Source organism: Dipteris shenzhenensis, chromosome 21 (genome assembly GCF_047967505.1).
Source record: "Dipteris shenzhenensis isolate YYH24624 ecotype China chromosome 21, Dip_SZ_1.0, whole genome shotgun sequence".
NCBI lineage: Eukaryota > Viridiplantae > Streptophyta > Polypodiopsida > Gleicheniales > Dipteridaceae > Dipteris > Dipteris shenzhenensis.
In genome coordinates this window covers 45,659,865-45,677,658 of record NC_141616.1, presented here as the reverse complement: position 1 = coordinate 45,677,658, position 17,794 = coordinate 45,659,865, and the positions used below count along the sequence as shown (strand labels likewise).

Below are 17,794 nucleotides of genomic sequence, written 5' to 3'. Positions count from 1 at the left end.
TAATGATGGTGAACAAATCTGATGCTAAAATAATTTCCATGTGTGGTCTTAGATTTTCAATTACCAAGAATTGATTTTGTCTTATTGAATATCAGGAAATAACAGACCTGCTTGGTGAACAAGGTAAAGGATCATTCCAAAAATATTCCGCATCCAAAGCATCTTTGGCTGCTATTCTCTGCACAAAAGCACAGTGAATACAGCAACAAAAAGAAAGTTTTCAAGGGCATCAATGTTCTGCTCCAGCTGATTAATTAAGGACTAGTGACTCCAGACATCCATGGGACCGTACTAGCTTTTTGACTTGAATTTTGAAACAAAAATTCAAGCGGAAGAAAGCATATGACTCATCTGATTAATTAAGGACTACTGACTCCAGATCAATTCAACACATCCATGGGACCGTACTAGCTTTTTGACTTGAATTTTTTTTTTTTTAATACAAGTGGAAGAAAGCATATGACTCATCTGCTGCTCTCACTCCCACCCCTGTAAGGTAAAGTTGAAATTTCTCATTTTGGCTCCACAATACCAATAAAATAACGAGTACATATCCACATACGAAGAAGTGGACAGGCAAAGTGTTTGTGGTTTTTAAAGGACCAAAGTCACGCAAAACGTGCTAGGGATAAGTATCAAGATAACCTGGGTAGGATCCAAAGTAAGCATGCGCTCCACCAGATCAAGTGCATGTCGATCAAAACTGCCAATGATACAAAGCCAATGCATGAAATCGAGGCAAAGCAATGTGAATTAACCTTTAACTTTCTCTTTAATTCAAAGATTTAACAGAAATGAAGCTTTAAACTTCAATGTATGAGAATTACATACTGTTTGAATACATCTTTCACCCGTCTTTTGATGACTCTATCTGGCTTGAACTGGATATACCACGGAAGTTTTGAGACTCCAGGCCAATTTGTCTCATCAGGAGATCCACAGAGCTCATATATTTTATTCAATTGCTCTACCTGCAAAATTTTATAGCATCATGGAGACAAAATGTAGCTAAACCTTTCAAAGTGCTAATGTCGCGATGAATCTCATTTTGACAGAGACACACACACGGACACAGACACAGACATGGACACTACAGTCTTCCTTCAACGTCGTTCATCCCACAAATAGCATGCAAGGATTCTGGTCACAAGCTCAGCACAATCCAATTTGAGGCTTGTGATGGTGACATCTTGCTACTTGATACTTCATGGGCTTCCTAAAAGGTTGCCCCGTTGCTGCTCCTTAGGCACTCTGTGCTTCATGTGTTCTTGCAGAGCAGCAACCTTCTTGTAAGTAGTCTTCTTTATACCCTCTCTCTAACGAAGCTTACAATGCAGTGAGAGAGATTTATTTTAGTTGTGCATCATGTCTGTCTACTAATCTTCTGAGGTTGATTTGAGCTTAACCTCAGCTACTTGCTGGTCTTTGGTGCTGGCTTGTACCTCTTCCTCAAAAAAGTTTCCTCAAAGGCCTTGAAACCCCTGCTGCTCTTAAAACAAAAACAAATCGTGCAGTTCCAGCCACATGACAATTACCCAACAAGTTGAAAACCATGAACTCCATGACGCATAGAAGGGAGTCCCAATGACAACAACTATACGTATCCATCCAACCACACTTGAGCAAGCAATTTTATACAAAGATATTTGTACTAAGTTCCTGTCACCACTCCAAGGCAAAAGTAGACTCATACATAAATGTATGTAAGTGAATCTGAGAACCTGCTCAAACTAATACTCTCAAAAGCCAAAACAGAACAAATCGTACAATTCTACTTTATGACAGTCACCCACAAGGTTAACAACCATACAATGTCACCACAATGTAAATATCCTAAGTCAAAGTACAGTTGACCATTTATTTGATCATAATTAAAGAGTTTTCATATGTGTTAATTATGGTCAACGAGTACTTTTAATGGTCAGAGAATTGACTACGATCAAAGATACTTGACTCTGCTCAAGTATGCCTGACTTCGGTAAGGGAGACTTGGTTTATTACCAAGAGGGTTAACTACGGTTAACCAGAGAACCACAAAGCTGACTACGGTCAGAGAGTGTTGACTTCGGTCAACGAGACTTGGCATACGCCAAGAGGGTTAACTACGGTTAACCAAGATGTGCCAACTTCGGTTGGAGAGTTGTGCCAACTTCGGTTGGAGAGACTTGACTATAATTAAGGCGCCTCGACCCTTGGTCAAAGCCCCTTAATTATGATCTAGGGCGTTGACTTCGGTCAACCAGAGAATAAATATATATTTGTTATGTGTAACATGTGTTCACTGGGGATGCCCACCATGACTAGAATTAGCCCACAGTGTATTATTTGCATGCAAAGCGCTAACAATTAATGGGTGCCATGGTAGTACGCTTTAATTAATTGTTGCAAGTACTAGGAAGAGTTATTTTCCTAAGCGCTACGGCAACCTAACAAGAGTCTAGGAGGCGGTTCGCGTGACCAAGTGCTTCGAAGACTCCAGAGTTGCCCTTAGTGGCATGTAATTAGGAAAGTAATGTAGAATTTGACAAGTGGCTTGTTGCCAAGAAAGTGAGCCTAAGAGCTCATGTAATGATTCATTCATGTTTGAATTTTGTATGAACAGCTTCCACGCTGAACTCATGTACTTGATTTCTCTCAGATAAATAAAAACCTTCGGGGGGGGTCTAGCCCGACGATTGTCCTGGGCCCTAGTATATCTGTTGAGAGGGGGAGAGAAATGAGAGTGTTTCTCCTGTCTTTTACGAGGAGGGATTTCATTGGTATCAGAGCATGGTTTCACAGCTTCCTCAAACTGTGACGATCCAAGAGAATTTGTGGACGTGAAGTCCCTGGGTGATTGGTGATTTCTAACTATTGTGATCACGCAGGATCCCAAGGATGTCTGAAGGACTTTCCACGCAAGTTATGCTCATGGAAGCATAGTCTGTCAACCAACGGAGATTCGGTGGTAGAGTGGCGTACGGAGAAGACCAATGACCTCGACAGAGATCTCCACGTAGAGCACGCTGAGAGAAGCCTTCACCCAGGAATATGGTGTAGTTCTGTATGCTCGAGGGTGGCCGGGTTGGCGACGCTGAGCACTGACAGAAGTCCCGCGATGACAGAGGTCTCTAGAAGGCGCAGGCGCGACGCGCGACGCAGATCAGCAAGCCAAGGTCTGGAACCTTAGGCTTGATGACGTGGGAGACCTGACACGTGGCGTTGACATGACAAGCAAGGCAGGCCTGAGTGATACTGATGTGGCAGTACACGTGGCAGCCAGCTCATATGCTGACGTGGCAGGACATGTGACAGGTGACGTGGCGCCCACATGTGTGTGATTGACACGTGGCATCCAGTTAGCTGACTCTGGTTAATTAACCATGGTCAGAGGTCCAGTTAATTGGCCCAACCAAACCAGACCAGAACAGAACCAGTCTGGTCAGTTTGACCAGACATTAACCATCCAGTCACAGACTAACCAGTCAGTCTGGTTAGAGTAACCAGTAGTTACCTATCTGGTTACTGTCCCCCAAAAAAAAAATTTTGACAGTTGCAGAGACTGTTTCTGCTAGCAGTTTTCACCTATCTGAGAGAGTATTTACTGTCAGAAAAAGCAGAAATCAGAGAAAAATCAGAGATTTGCACAAGTAAAGGGATGCATGCCTTTGTGCTCAGGAAAAAGGAATCAGATGCATACTCAGTGCTTTTTGCAGCAGCCAGAAAAGGGGCGATATAGTTGTTGATGCCTTGGCAACTTTGTGGGTATATGCCTTGAGTTGATAGCCCAGTATTGGCATAGATTGTGAATGCAAGACACCTCTTGTTGACGTAATTTGTCTCTTTGAAAAGCAAAGGCAGCGTGCATCAGCTGCATACACAGTGTGTGTGACAAACTTGCAGATCTCAGACGAGTCGAAAGAAAATGGCCCAATGACCTATCCAGTGGGATTCACAAGATAGGGATGCACATCCAAGACAAAGAAGTGTGCAGCAAAATCAGCAAGAATTTGAGCAGATGGTACGCACTGGTATGCAAGACATGGAAAATCTCAGAAGGGATCCAAGAGCTCAGCATTTTTTTCAAGCAGAAGCTATGCCTAATGCAGCGCATGATGTGCCAATGCCAGAGGCACACTCCCGTGTACAGCCACAGAGAGAGAGATCTCATAGGGGACGGTCTTATAGCAGGAAGAGATCGAGGCATCATCACCGATCTCCCAGTCCTTCACTGTCTACCTCGAGCTCGACTTATGTATCTTCTTCTTTATCAGATAAACCATTCAGGAAAAGAAGGAAACACAAGAAGTCTAGGAAGAGAGAGCAAGGAATTCAAAGAGGGAGGTAAATCTGTCAAGTTTATGACCTATAACGGACAATATGGTCATACAAACAAAGCATTGCAGTTCATTAGGCAGTTTGATGTTGCATTCGGTACTGAAAAGTTTTCAGAATCCTCCAAGTTAAGAATGGTCAGTTTGCACTTGACAGCGACAGCTAGTGCATGGTGGAGTGCACAGACCACAAATGGGTCAGCCCCAAAGAGGTGGAAGGACTTCAAGAAAGCCTTCTACCAGCAGTTTATGCCTAAACAGTTTAGAGATCATGCTCTTCAAGATTGGGACAATTTGCATATGGATGCAGGAGATACAGTGGATGTGTACAACCAAAAGTTTTGGGATGCTTATTTGCAGGTTGCACCTTTCAAAAAGATCTCCAAAGGAACCCAAATGAGAAGGTACAGAGCAGGTCTCAGTCCAAGAATTCAGACAGTAGTGAATGCTTTAGGGACAAAGAACATTCAAGACCTTATGCATTCAGCTTCAATAGCTAGTCTTGTGCCGTTACAAGATCCATCCATGGTACTATCCTTGCATGCAAGACGTGCCGAAAGAAAGAAAACTGATTTTTCAAAATCAGAAACGAAAGAGTATCCCAAGGTTGAAAAGAAAGGGTTTCAGCCTCAGAAGCCAAGGGGTACTCAGTTTTCAAAGTCATATAAAGGCAAATCCCCATTCACTCCTGAACAGATAGCTGAATTCCGCAGAGATGGGAAATGCTTTGAGTGTGGGAAAGAGGGGCATATGGCTGCCCAGTGCCCTAAGAAGCCTTCGGATTCTAAGGAGCAGAAAAAGCCACAAGTACCACCGAGGCCAAAGGTGGGAGCAGTCCCAGATGTTTTGGGGAGTACCTCAGACCCAAAGGAAAAAGAGCTTTTGCTATCATGGGGAAAGATAAGAGATCAGCAAGCACTAATCCAATTTGATCCAAGGTCTACAGACAATTTTATATCTGAAGATTTAGCCCTGAGATTAGGGATAAAAACTGAAGAGCTAGGCAGAGCTCTTGATGCTGATCAAATGTTCCAAGGGAATCCAGTGCAAGTTACTCCCTTGATTGGAAAGCTTCGTGTCCATGTGCAGAGCTATGTAGATCAGGACTTCTTAATCTCTCCTCTTAAGCAGCATGATGTTGTACTTGGTACACCGTGGTTCCATCGAAAGAAAGTAACAATAGAATACCCTTAGAGGGTGCTGAGTTTTATCCATATGGGGAAAAATCAGCGTTTAGTTGCCAGGAATAAAGGGGAGACTATCCCCATTGTATCTGATGTTACATGTGGTAAAGTAATAAAGTCTGCAATTTCCGCGTACATGGTTTTTGTGAAAGAAAAAGAGAATGATATGCATGCTGAAATAAATGATGCAGACAAAGATAAATTTCAGTTTCTTGTAAACTTTAAAGAGACCACCTTATAGAGTCAATGCGACTCAGAGAGAGGAGATTATGGCTCAGGTGCAGGACTTGCTGTCCAAAGGGTTGATTCAGCCCAACTCGTCTCCTTTTTGCTCACCAGTACTTCTAGTACAGAAGAAAGATGGTTCTTTTCGAATGTGCATTGATTATCGTGCATTGAATAAGATGACCATCAAATATAGATTTCCGATACCACGCATAGACGGTGTGCTTGACCAGCTCAAAGGAGCAACAGTTTTCAGCAGGATAGACTTGAAGAGTGGCTATCATCAAGTCAGGATACAACCGCAAGATGTGCATAAGACAGCTTTTCGCACTACATTCGGGTTATCTGAATACTTAGTGATGCCTTTTGGGTTGACAAATGCTCCAGCCACATTCAATAGAATGATGGATCGCATCTTTCGAAAATACAGGCATTTCACGAGTACTTTCTTTGATGATATCCTAGTCTTTTCAAAGACAGAAGAAGAGCACAGGGAACATCTTGCTTTGGTATTTCAAGAACTTCGAAATCATCAGCTTTTTGCCAATAGCAAGAAAAGTGAATTCTTTTTGGAAGAGATCCATTATCTGGGCCATATAATATCCAAGAATGGGATACAAATGGATCCTACAAAGATCCGAGCCATCCAAGAATGGCCTGAGTTGAAAACTGTGCATGAAGTCCGTAGTTTTTTGAGACTTTGCTCCTATTACACGAGATTCATCAGGCATTTTGCTGATATAGCAGCTCCACTACATGACCTTACTAAGAAAAATGCAGCCTTCACATGGGGAATATCACATAAGAAAGCATTCTATACACTCAGAGAGAAGTTGACTACAGAGCCTATTCTTGTAGTCCCGAATCTTTATCAACCTTTTGATGTTGATTGCGATGCTTGAGGAGAGTGTGTTGGGGCTGCATTACATCAGAATGAACATGTAGTAGCATACGAGAGCCGAAGATTGCGTGATGCTGAAAGATATCTGGGAATCTATGAGAGAGAGTTATTGGCTGTAGTTCATGCTGTGAACACATGGAAGCATTATCTTTTGGGTGCAGATTTTACTGTTAAAACAGATCACCAAAGTCTGAGATATTTTCTAACTCATACAAAACTTTCCGAGAAGCATATGAAATGGGCAAATATGCTGTCAATGTATCATTTTCAGATTGTCCATACCCCAGGAATTCGGAACAAAGTGGCAGATGCCTTGTCCTGAAGACCCCAGGTCAACAATGTGACTATTGCTTATCATCAGGACTTGGAAGGCATGAGGGAGCAATATGCTAATGATGCAGGTTTTGGCGAGATTTTACAGCAAATACAAGAGGGGCAGTCCACCAGTCACTATTCCCTGAAAGATGGGTATCTAATAAAAGATGACTGCCTATGCATCACCCAGGAGATGAGGAAAAAGATTTTGGAGGAATGCCATGCACCTCCCTATGTTGGACATAGAGGAATTACAGCAACAACTCTAGCACTAGAGAGGTATTTCTTTTGGCCAGGGATGCGGAAAGATATACATCAGTTTGTTACTAAATGCCTTACGTGTCAGAAAGTGAAGTATGATAGACGGAAGGCACCTGGCCTACTTATGCCTCTTCCCGTGCCTCAGGCACCGTGGGAAAGTATTACAATGGACTTCATTTTTTATTTGCCAAGATCAAAGTCACGGAATGATGGGATTTGGACTATCATTGATAGATTCAGCAAGCAAGCTCATTTCATTCCGGTTCGCAAAACCATAAAGGCAGATCATATGGCTAAGCTTTTCATGGTACAGATCTTTAAGCATCATGGTATGCCTAAGTCCATTGTCAGTGATCGGGATCCCAAAATGACCAATCTATTTTGGAGAGCTTTATTTGATAATATGGGGATGAATTTGAATTTTTCTTCTTCTTTCCATCCCCAGACAGATGATCAAAGTGAAGTAGCAAATTCTACAACATTGGATATGCTGAAATGCTACGTGGGTGACCAAGGTTCAGACTGGGAAAAGTACCTACCATTGGTAGAGTTTGCTTACAATAATACAGTACACAGCTCTACAGAGAAAGTCCCCTTTGAGGTCATCTATGGAAAGGTGATTCTGCCACCTATCATGAGGACCAAGGACGAAATATTTGCAACTGATCAGTTTGTGAGAGACCTCCAGACAGCTTACAGCCAAGTCCGGACAGCAATCGAAAGGTCTCAAGAGAAACATAAAAAGAGCTGCAGATAAGCATACGAGACAGTTAGACCTCAAGGAAAGGGATTGGGTACTTTTAAAGTTCGAGAAAGCTAGGCTCCGTAAGTTCAAAGGCAAACAGAAAGTGTATGCAAAGTTATCTCCCAGATACTATGGCCCTTTCAGGGTTACAGAAAGAATAAATGAGGTTGCATACAGGTTAGCATTGCCAGAGCATTGGAGGATTCACAATGCATTCCATGTGAGTCTTTTAAAGAAATTCCAAGGACCAGAGCCTACAGAGCCAGTATCAGAGGATCCACCAAAAGTGGATGAGCTGGAGAAGATCCTTCAACCAGAGCAAATTGTGTACCATACTGTACGCAAAGGCCCTCAGGGCAAGGAGTTTTACAGGTATCTTGTAAAATTCAAGAATTATACGGCATTAGATGCCAAGTGGATGGAGGAAAACATGTTATCCGATCATCCACAGCTTTTGGATGTTTACAAGGAAGCTTTTCAGTTGAGGTCAACTGAATTTCAGTTGGAGAGTTGTGCCAACTTCGGTTGGAGAGACTTGACTATAATTAAGGCGCCTCGACCCTTGGTCAAAGCTCCTTAATTATGATCAAGAGCATTGACTTCGGTCAACCAGAGAATAAATATATATTTTTATATTTGTTATGTGTGCACATGTGTTCAGTGGGGACGCCCACCGTGACTAGAATTAGTCCACAGTGTGTTATTTACATGCAAAGCGCTAACAATTAATGGGTGCCATGGTGGTACCCTTTAATTAATTGTTGCAGATACTACGAAGAGTTATTTTCCTAAGCGCTACGGGAACCTAACAAGAGTCTAGGAGGCGGTTGTTGGAGATAAGTGCACACTAAGTACTATTTCCTAGTCTACATAAGTCTAAGTCTAAGTCTAGTCTTTATGTCTTGAGTGTGTGCCATGTGGCACTTCTACAATTATCCCATAAGCACTAGTGCTTTATGTCTTGTACTTTGGCCCATATATTCAATGGGTCACATCATTGTAATCTATCAGTCTAGCTTGTGTCTTGTCTACACTCTTCTCAAGGTATTTCTTATTTTTCAGTCTTGTCATCTCATTTCTAGTTTCTAGTTCTAGTTCTTTCTTCCATATTCCAACATGGTATCAGAGCATGTAGATCCCCTCTCCTCTCCTCTCACTCTGCTGTAGCCATAGCTTCGTCTTCTCCTTTCAGTTTACCTCTCCCTCCGGCATCTCTCACCTCAGCCTCTCGTGGCACCTCTACCTCTGCACCGCCCTCCTCTACGCTTCTGCTGGCCGCCTCTTCTCCGAGATCTGCCCTCTTTCTGCCCCACCATTGTGCTCAGATCTGCCCTCTTTCTGCCCCGCCATTGCGCTCAGATCTGCAGTCAGGTCTGCGTGTACGCCTGCTCCAAGTCTCTGCGCCAGATCTGCGCTTCAGATCTGTGCAGCTCAGCCACAGATCTGAGCGCCAGATCTGCCGTAGCGCCAGATCTGTGTAAATCTGTCGTCCGTACTCTGCGCCATCGTCCGTACTCTGCTCTCCGTACGTCGTCCGTACAGCTGTCTGTACAGTCCGTACAGTCCGTACGACTGTACGGAATCCGTACCTGCACAGGCTGACGACTTCTCCTGCTCCATCTTCACGGAGATCTACATCCTTTTTACACTTCAACTTCTGCCCGGAATTAAGGTACTCAGCTTTTGCCTCTTTCAGTTTGCTGAACAGTCTCTCCTTTTTTGCTGGTCCCTCCTGCTTCGATGGGCTGTCATATGCTATGGCCTTGACAAAGTGATGAGAGAACCGGCTTCTGGGATCTCTTCCTCTCATTTATTTCTGCAAAATTGTAAGGGAATAGACACTGCCCTTGCATCCTAGCAAGAGGTAAGACCTTCCTACATGGCATCTTCCTCTCATTCTCTCATATCTATGGACAAATTCAATGGGTCCAACTTTCATACTTAGCAGATCAAAATCAAGTGCCATCTTATGAAAGAAGGTCTTTGGGACATTGTTCACCATGATGCTCCCGAAGGTCCATCTGAGCAAGTTGTTGCTGCCAAGAACGACAAAGCCTATGCTATCATATTGCTCGGCCTTGGAGACGATTACATTCATCACATCTCCGACATACAGTCTGCTCCTCAACCATGGATCACTCTGGATACTCTTTTTGGAGCCCGATCTAAAAACTCTAAGATTGCACTTATGATCTCATTCTTTGATCTACATATGCAGGAAGGAGCTACTATAGCCTCTCATGTCAATTATCTTCGCAGTCTTATGGTTCAGCTTGCGTCAGTCAAGTCTCCCATCTCCGAAGATATTGCTATTGCTGTGCTTCTCAAAAGCTTACCTGACTCCTATGATACTCTTGTCACTACCTTCAAGTATCATAATAATCCTTCTCTTGAGGGTATCATCAATGCTCTCCAAGAGGAAGAAAGAACTCAACAACGAAAGGTAACTGACACTGCATTTTTAGCAAAGAAAGGAAGTTCTAAGGTAAGAAAGCCTTGCACCCATTGTGGCAAAACTAATCATGTGGAGAAGGACTGTTTCAAGGCTCATCCATGCACCATTTGTGGCCGTGATAATCACCGGGAGAAGGACTGCTACTCCAAAACCTCTACATCAGTTCCTGCAACTACCTCAGCCCATGTTTCTGCAACATCTCCATCAGTTGATCCTGTTGTTCCTTCCTCACATGATGAGAAGTGGGCTTTCTGATTACTTCTATGTTTTGTCTACCACCTTGACCACCGATGATGTAGGTCAAGGGGTTCTAGTGTCTTGGTCTTTCTATTTGTCTACAGTCAGTCTTCTGTCTATCTAGTCTTGTCTGTCTGTCTATTTGTCTATCAATCTGATTGTGTTTTAGATCCATCTTGTCCTTACCCTTGTGGACCCATATGAGGATATCACTTGAGGAGGGGTGTCTCAGGATCATTTGTCTGTCATGTTTTCTATCTCTCAGTCTATCAAGTCTGTCTTCTAGTCTTGTCTTTCTGTCTTACTCCTAGTGTCCACTTAAGGAGGGTGTTGGAGATAAGTGCACACTAAGTACTATTTCCTAGTCTACATAAGTCTAAGTCTAAGTCTAGTCTTTATGTCTTGAGTGTGTGCCATGTGGCACTTCTACAATTATCCCATAAGCACTCTTGCTTTATGTCTTGTACTTTGGCCCATATATTCAATGGGTCACATCATTGTAATCTATCAGTCTAGCTTGTGTCTTGTCTACACTCTTCTCAAGGTATTTCTTATTTTTCAGTCTTGTCATCTCATTTCTAGTTTCTAGTTCTAGTTCTTTCTTCCATATTCCAACAGCGGTTCGCGTGACCAAGTGCTTCGAAGACTCCAGAGTTGCCCTTAGTGGCATGTAATTAGGAAAGCTAGAATTTGACAAGTGGCTTGTTGCCAAGAAAGGAAGCCTAAGAGCTCATGTAATGATTCATTCATGTTTGAATTTTGTATGAACAGCTTCCACGCTGAACTCATGTACTTGATTTCTCTCTGATGAATAAAAACCTTCGGGGGGGGTCCAGCCCGACAATTGTCCTGGGCCCTAGTGTATATGTTGAGAGAGGGAGAGAAATGAGAGTGTTTCTGGCATCTGCTGTCTTTTACGAGGAGGGATTTCATACAACCCATCACATATAGCAAAGACTAGCTACTATGGCATTCAAGTGATGTCGCCGATGCCCAACGGTGGTTATAGACCAATGTATAAACATATGCTCACACATACATTTCCATGCACCTACACAGACTTCACTTAGAAAAGATAGCTGATAGGCCAGCACATAACTAAAATCAGAAGACTTTATCACAATATAGCACAGTACAACCTCCCAAACTGATATCTGATAAAATTCACTAAATACTTTTCCCGCACTTACATTCTAGACTTGTTGTTGCTAGATATCACTCAGGACCAGAACCACCATTCTTGTATCTTTTACCTGATATACTTTATGAATTTATCGCGATAAGTTTTAGCTTCCCCGCAATGCGTATTTTGGATTCAGAGTACAAGCTGTTTGGAGATTGCTCATCCCCTTGTTTTGCTTTCTGATATGTATTATTCTTTAGAGTACTCGGTAACCATTATGTACTGGATAAAGGCCAAATTCTGACAATAAGCATTCCACTTGCACAGACTATTACCTCACTTTTCCCAGGCAAAATGGGTTTTCCATGTAAAAGCTCCGCAAATATACAACCAACTGACCACATGTCCACAGCAGGTCCATACTTTGTTGAGCCCAAGAGCAGTTCTGGAGGCCTGTCACAAAAAAGGAACCCAAATAAGCCCATTGCACCCTGCTGCTCATAAATAGGATCAGCTATAACTCAAGTGAAAACAGATTCTTTGAACCATCATGAATGAATCTATAAGACCGGGACTAAGTTGATCTTATTGATAACATACCCCCTAGTCAACAATCTAAAGAAATGTGGAAAAATTTACTTGAGAAAAATCATACCTGTACCAGAGTGTTATGACACGATTGGTCAAATTTGCATTCTGATCACTAGAAAATGACCTTGCCAAACCAAAATCAGCAAGCTTCAAAATTCCATTGTTATCAATAAGTAAGTTGGATCCTGTATATGCACACATGGAAAAAAAAACCGTCATAGATCTCATGATGATCAGTAAATAAGCAGTTTACTCTGCAATTAGACCACATTAATTGACTACAACCTGCCCAAAGCTAGAGTGCACGTGACAAAAGGGACCACCACTAAACAATGGCAATACTGGATAAAATACACTCATATCAAGGAGATAACAGTCCCCTCAAGGTAAGGCACCACGGCATGCCTGTATTATGTTATGAGAGTATTATGAGCCCCAATGGAGTAATTATCCTATAAGATGAAACTTGATGGGTCCATGGAGTCTAGCATTGGTATAGGCTAAATATATTCGCTTGTCAAGTTGATGGTAAGCCATTGCAATCACAAAACCAACCGCACAACAGCCATGTATGACATTGGAAATGGAAGCAAGTGTGCAAGAGAACACGAAGCTGAAGGAAGCTGAAATTGGAATTGCAGCAACCAAGAATGAAAGAGAAAACTAGGTTCGTCATAGAGACAAAACCCTAGGATGCACCTTAACTAGGGTCAAAACATGTGTGGTGACTAACCCACCCACAAACTCAGTCTCTAATTGAGGTTAGGGGAAAAAAACTTATAGCCTATAGTCCCTTATTACATTGGCCACTGTCTTAGGAAATATTTCTAACAAGCCCCTGCAATGACAATGTCACAATGTACAAGGATTAATATCAATCACCAAACAAATATAAGTTCACAGCTTTGCTGAAGGCCTCAAACTTAGGACGAGGTAATGCTTTGATGGAAAGATCCACCACTTTGTTGTTGTGTAGGGTAGAAGACCAAGCCTTGCATGTAGCCTCTCTCTGACATAATGATAATGTATCTGTATGCGCTTCATATGTACATGAAACACGATTCCTCACTAGAGCAATGGCACTCTGACTATCAGTAGGTATTGGAGTAGACTCCTCGAATGATGAAATTAATCAGTCAACAAACGCCTCAACCACACACACCATTGTGCTTGTGAAAGCTGCCCTATCCTCAGCCTCACGAGATGAGGTAGCAACCGTAGACTGTTTCTTGCTCACCCAAGACATGCATGAGTGTCCAAGAAAGAAATAATTACCATTGGTTAACTGCCTGGTATCAAAGTTACCAGCCCAATCTGAATCACTGTAAGCATGTAAATGCAAGTTACCACCCCTAGGAAATAAAACCAAGAGACCGAGCACCTTGCAGGTATCTGAACACACACTTCAGCGGCTGCCAATGAGAAGTAAGGATTGTGCATAAATTTGCTTAGCAGGACACTACATATTGAATGTATGGCTGAGTATTACGCAAGTAAATGAGGCATCCCATAGCCTGGCTATAAACTGTGGCATCATACGGTTCACTAGCATTATGTATGGACAGCTTAAGCTCTGGCACCACAAGAGTTGAGATGGGCTTGCAATGCTGAAATCTGAACCATACCAAGCATCCAACGAGGAACTGTCCTTGCTTCCTATATTGTAGTACTTTCTTGTTCCATTGCATGCTCAACGTCTTGCTGAGTGACCAGACCAGCCATAGGCTGAGTTGAGGCATCAACCACTTGAAGACCTGCTGCAGATTCTGATTTTCCAAAGGTATATCAGCTGCAGCATCAAATGAAATCGGCAGCAGCCCATCAAAGGCATTGGATGAACCTGATTTTACTCAAAAACACCAAGGGGCAGGTCTGGATTAAAATGACATTCCCACTAGTAAAGACTTTCTTGATCACCAAATTGTAAAGTTTGTAGCCTTTGCTCTCAATACCGTAGCCCACAAAAATGCACGTCTCAGACTCATCATCAAACTTCCCCCTCACTTCCTGAGGCACATGTGAATAGGCCACACATCCAAATTTACGGGAATCAGGTTTTGTGTCATACCACGCTTAATATGGTGTCAACACGTTAGGTGCTTTAGTGGGACACCGATTTAAAATGTGATAACTTATGCCGCAATCCTTTGGCCTCAAACATGCATCTCCCATCTCCATGAGTGACCTATTTTTCTGTTTAGCCACTCCATCTGTTGAGGAGAATATCGAACCAGGCACTAGCATTTTAAACTGGCTTTCTGAACAGCAAGGTGGAAGAGATCCTTTGGACAGAGAGTCTACATAAGCTCAATGGAGCATGAGGGCTCAGAGATCTAGAGGTGCCAGGCACATGGTAGATATTCATTTGGTATTGTACCTTGTCCAATTTGTGGACGGGCGGAAATATACGTATTTGTCTTGACGCACATTCTATTTGCTCGCCTGCACACACATGAATGGTTGTGAAGTACACGCATGTTTATGAAGCTTGATACACTTCCGCTTGTAATTCCTAGGCCCATCTATCAGTCTTTTGTTGCAAAATACCCTCTGTAGGGATTTCACTTTTCTAAGATGGTATCAAAGCCCTGACATAAGTTCTCGAGAAGTGGAGCTTGAAGGCAAGGACCTTGCAGAAGGACGACCTTGATTCATTAATCAGAGGAATTAGCTTCGGTGTCTCAAGGATTGTACCCAAGCGGGGAGGCTCACGTTCAGGTAGGCACCTGAATGATTGTACGCAAGTGGGAAGCGCACGTTCAGACGGGTGTACAACACTCTAAAACTCTTTACCTCTTACAGTTCATTATCATGGCCAATAGATACTAGATGGGACCAATTACCCATGGTGGAAAATGAAGGCTTGGAGTCACTTGGTGTTGAGGGAGTCGTGGGGGATTGCGATGGGGACAGAGTTGATACTTCAAGCCACCATAACTACTTCAACCACATCAACCTCGGTGGTGGTGCTAACGCCAGCAGACCCTATATTCGTGAGAGCATGGCAGATCCGAAACGCGGAAGCCTTGGCTATCATTGTGGGTACGATGGCGGAAATGGTGCTGCCTCGTATTCAGATGGCGAGCACTTTGTTCAAGGCTTGGACGACATTGAGGGATATGTATGTGCACGACAATGAGGCAAGAATCTTGGAACTCCAGCAAAGCTATACATAATGAGGGTGTATGAAGGGGAATCAGTACAGTGCGGGATCAACTGGCTGCAGTTGGTCAAAGGACGAGCTCGACCAGGATGGCAAGGTTGTTGCTGGGAATGCTCCCCCAGAGCTGTAGTAGTTTTGTGACTACAATGATTGCAGGGCATAGGGCGGCGCTGGTAACTTTCGAGAAGCTGCTACAACAAGAAGCTCGGGAAAAGAAGTACAACTATATGGATAAGAATGACAAGGCCCTGATAGCTCAGGATAGGAGCAAAGGCAAGAGCAAGGGTAAGCCTATCAAAGGCAAGCCTAAATCTAATGACAGAGCGGACTCTTCAAATGAAGACAACAAGAAGAAGAGAAAGAAAGAGAAGAACTCAAACAGGCCAACTTCTTCTTGCAGCATATAAATCCCCTCTTTGGGGCAAATCACCAGACTTTGGCTGGCTTGCCTGGCCACGTGGCAGGCTGCCATTGGCCCAGGCAGGCCTGCCCATATTCCAGCCTGCTCTTCATGCCCTTAGGGTCTTCCAAAGCTTACCTTGGGCCTATACTCAGGAGGTGAAGGTGACCCAGAACAAGCTGCAGAATAAGTTAGTGGCAGCCCACCTAGGCTGGCTTTCCAGACAGCAAGGTGGAAGGACACAGAGTCAACATTAAGCTCAGTGGAGCACACAGGCTCAGATATCTAGAGGTGCCAGGCATATAGTACGACATTTTGGTATTGTATCTTGTCCAATTTGTGGACAGACGGAAATATATGTGTTTCTTCTATATTTGTCTTGATGCACAGTCTATTTGCTGGCCTACATATGTGAGGGAAAGAGTGGGAGAGTGGAACGTTGAAGACAGAGAGAGAGAAAGACACAAAATGTGTGGGTGTGTCAAAAAGTGTTGAGCCACACCACAAATTCATAGGTTTTATTAGGATTAGGCTTTCACCCTATGACTGTCTTAAGACAGTCATAGGTGTCATAACTTTAACAAAAGGGTGGCAATGTGCCTTTACCCCAACAACCTCCCACCTAAAGGCCAATGTGCCTAAAGGGGAGAAAAGAATAAAAATTACAGCAATATACAGTTACTGTATACAAGACCATAAAATAAGAATGGTCTCATCCTAATCCCATGATGCGGCGACAATGTGCAAACCGCTCTGTAGGCAAGCTCTTAGTGAGCAAATCTGCAGGATTATCATCAGTATGCACCTTCACAAGCTCAAGTCGCTTGTCTTCCAGTAAATCTATGTGCTTGGTCTTTTGATGAAAGACCGGATTCTTTGCCAACATGATAGCACTCTGACTATCACAATGCAAAACTGGCATATCTCCTGTAATGCCCAAATCTCCCACCAGCCGAGTAAGCCATATTGCTTCCTTGCAAGCCTCAGTGGCTGCAACATATTCAGCTTCAGTGGTTGACAGTGCAACGCATTTCTTCAACCGAGACACCCATGATATAGCACCTCCTGCAAATGTGAAAATATAGCCGGTAGTAGACTTCCGGTTATCTGCATTCCCTGCATAGTCTGAATCTGTAAAACCATGCACCAATGCATCCTGCCTACCATAGCATATGCACAAGTCTTTGGTACCCTTGAGATACCTCAAGACACCTTTCACTGCTTCCCAGTGCCGCTTGCCTGGATTTGCCATATACCTGCTAATGACTCCCACCGCAAAAGCAATATCCGGACGAGTGGCAACCATGGCATACATCAAAGAACCAACTGCAGATGCATACGGAACCTTGGTCATTTCAGCCTTATCATCATCTGATCTGGGGCTGTCCTTACTACTGAGTTTTAAATGTGGAGGCAACGGGGTACTAATAGACTTCCCCCCCTCCATTTTAAACCTTTGCGGTACTTTGTCAATGTACTCCTTCTGTGACAGAAACAAAAGTCCCTTGGACCTGTCACGAATAATCCGCATACCAAGAATATGGTTTGCATCACCCAAGTCTTTCATGTCAAAAGACTTATGCAGTTGCTTCTTCAAAGCACTAATCTCCTGCTGAGATTTGCTGGCAATCAGCATGTCATCCACATATAGAATGAGTAGCATCAAACTGCCATCCTTTGCCCGTTTGGTGTACAAGCAGTGATCGGTCTCACACCTATGATACCCTTGGGACTGCATGAAGGCATCAAACTTCTTGTACCATTCCCTTGGCGCCTGCTTGAGTCCATACAAGCTCCTCTTGAGCTTACACACAAGCTGCTCTTTCCCTTTAACAGCATATCCCTCTGGCTGACTCATGTAGATCTCATCATGGAGATCTC

The 17,794-nt window shown here is 43.2% G+C and overlaps 1 protein-coding gene across 1 annotated transcript in view; it reads right to left on the bottom strand.

Moving 5' to 3' along the window:
• LOC147888934 (cyclin-dependent kinase C-1-like) overlaps nucleotides 1-17,794 on the bottom strand; it is an 84,150-nt gene that overhangs the window by 1,581 nt on the left and 64,775 nt on the right. The window contains exons 7-11 of the mRNA XM_087392291.1: nucleotides 12,415-12,535; nucleotides 12,095-12,212; nucleotides 832-971; nucleotides 646-703; nucleotides 108-178 (exon numbers count right to left, since the gene is read on the bottom strand). Coding sequence (XP_087248417.1) covers nucleotides 108-178; nucleotides 646-703; nucleotides 832-971; nucleotides 12,095-12,212; nucleotides 12,415-12,535 — 508 coding nt within the window. The remainder of the gene's footprint in view (nucleotides 1-107; nucleotides 179-645; nucleotides 704-831; nucleotides 972-12,094; nucleotides 12,213-12,414; nucleotides 12,536-17,794) is intronic.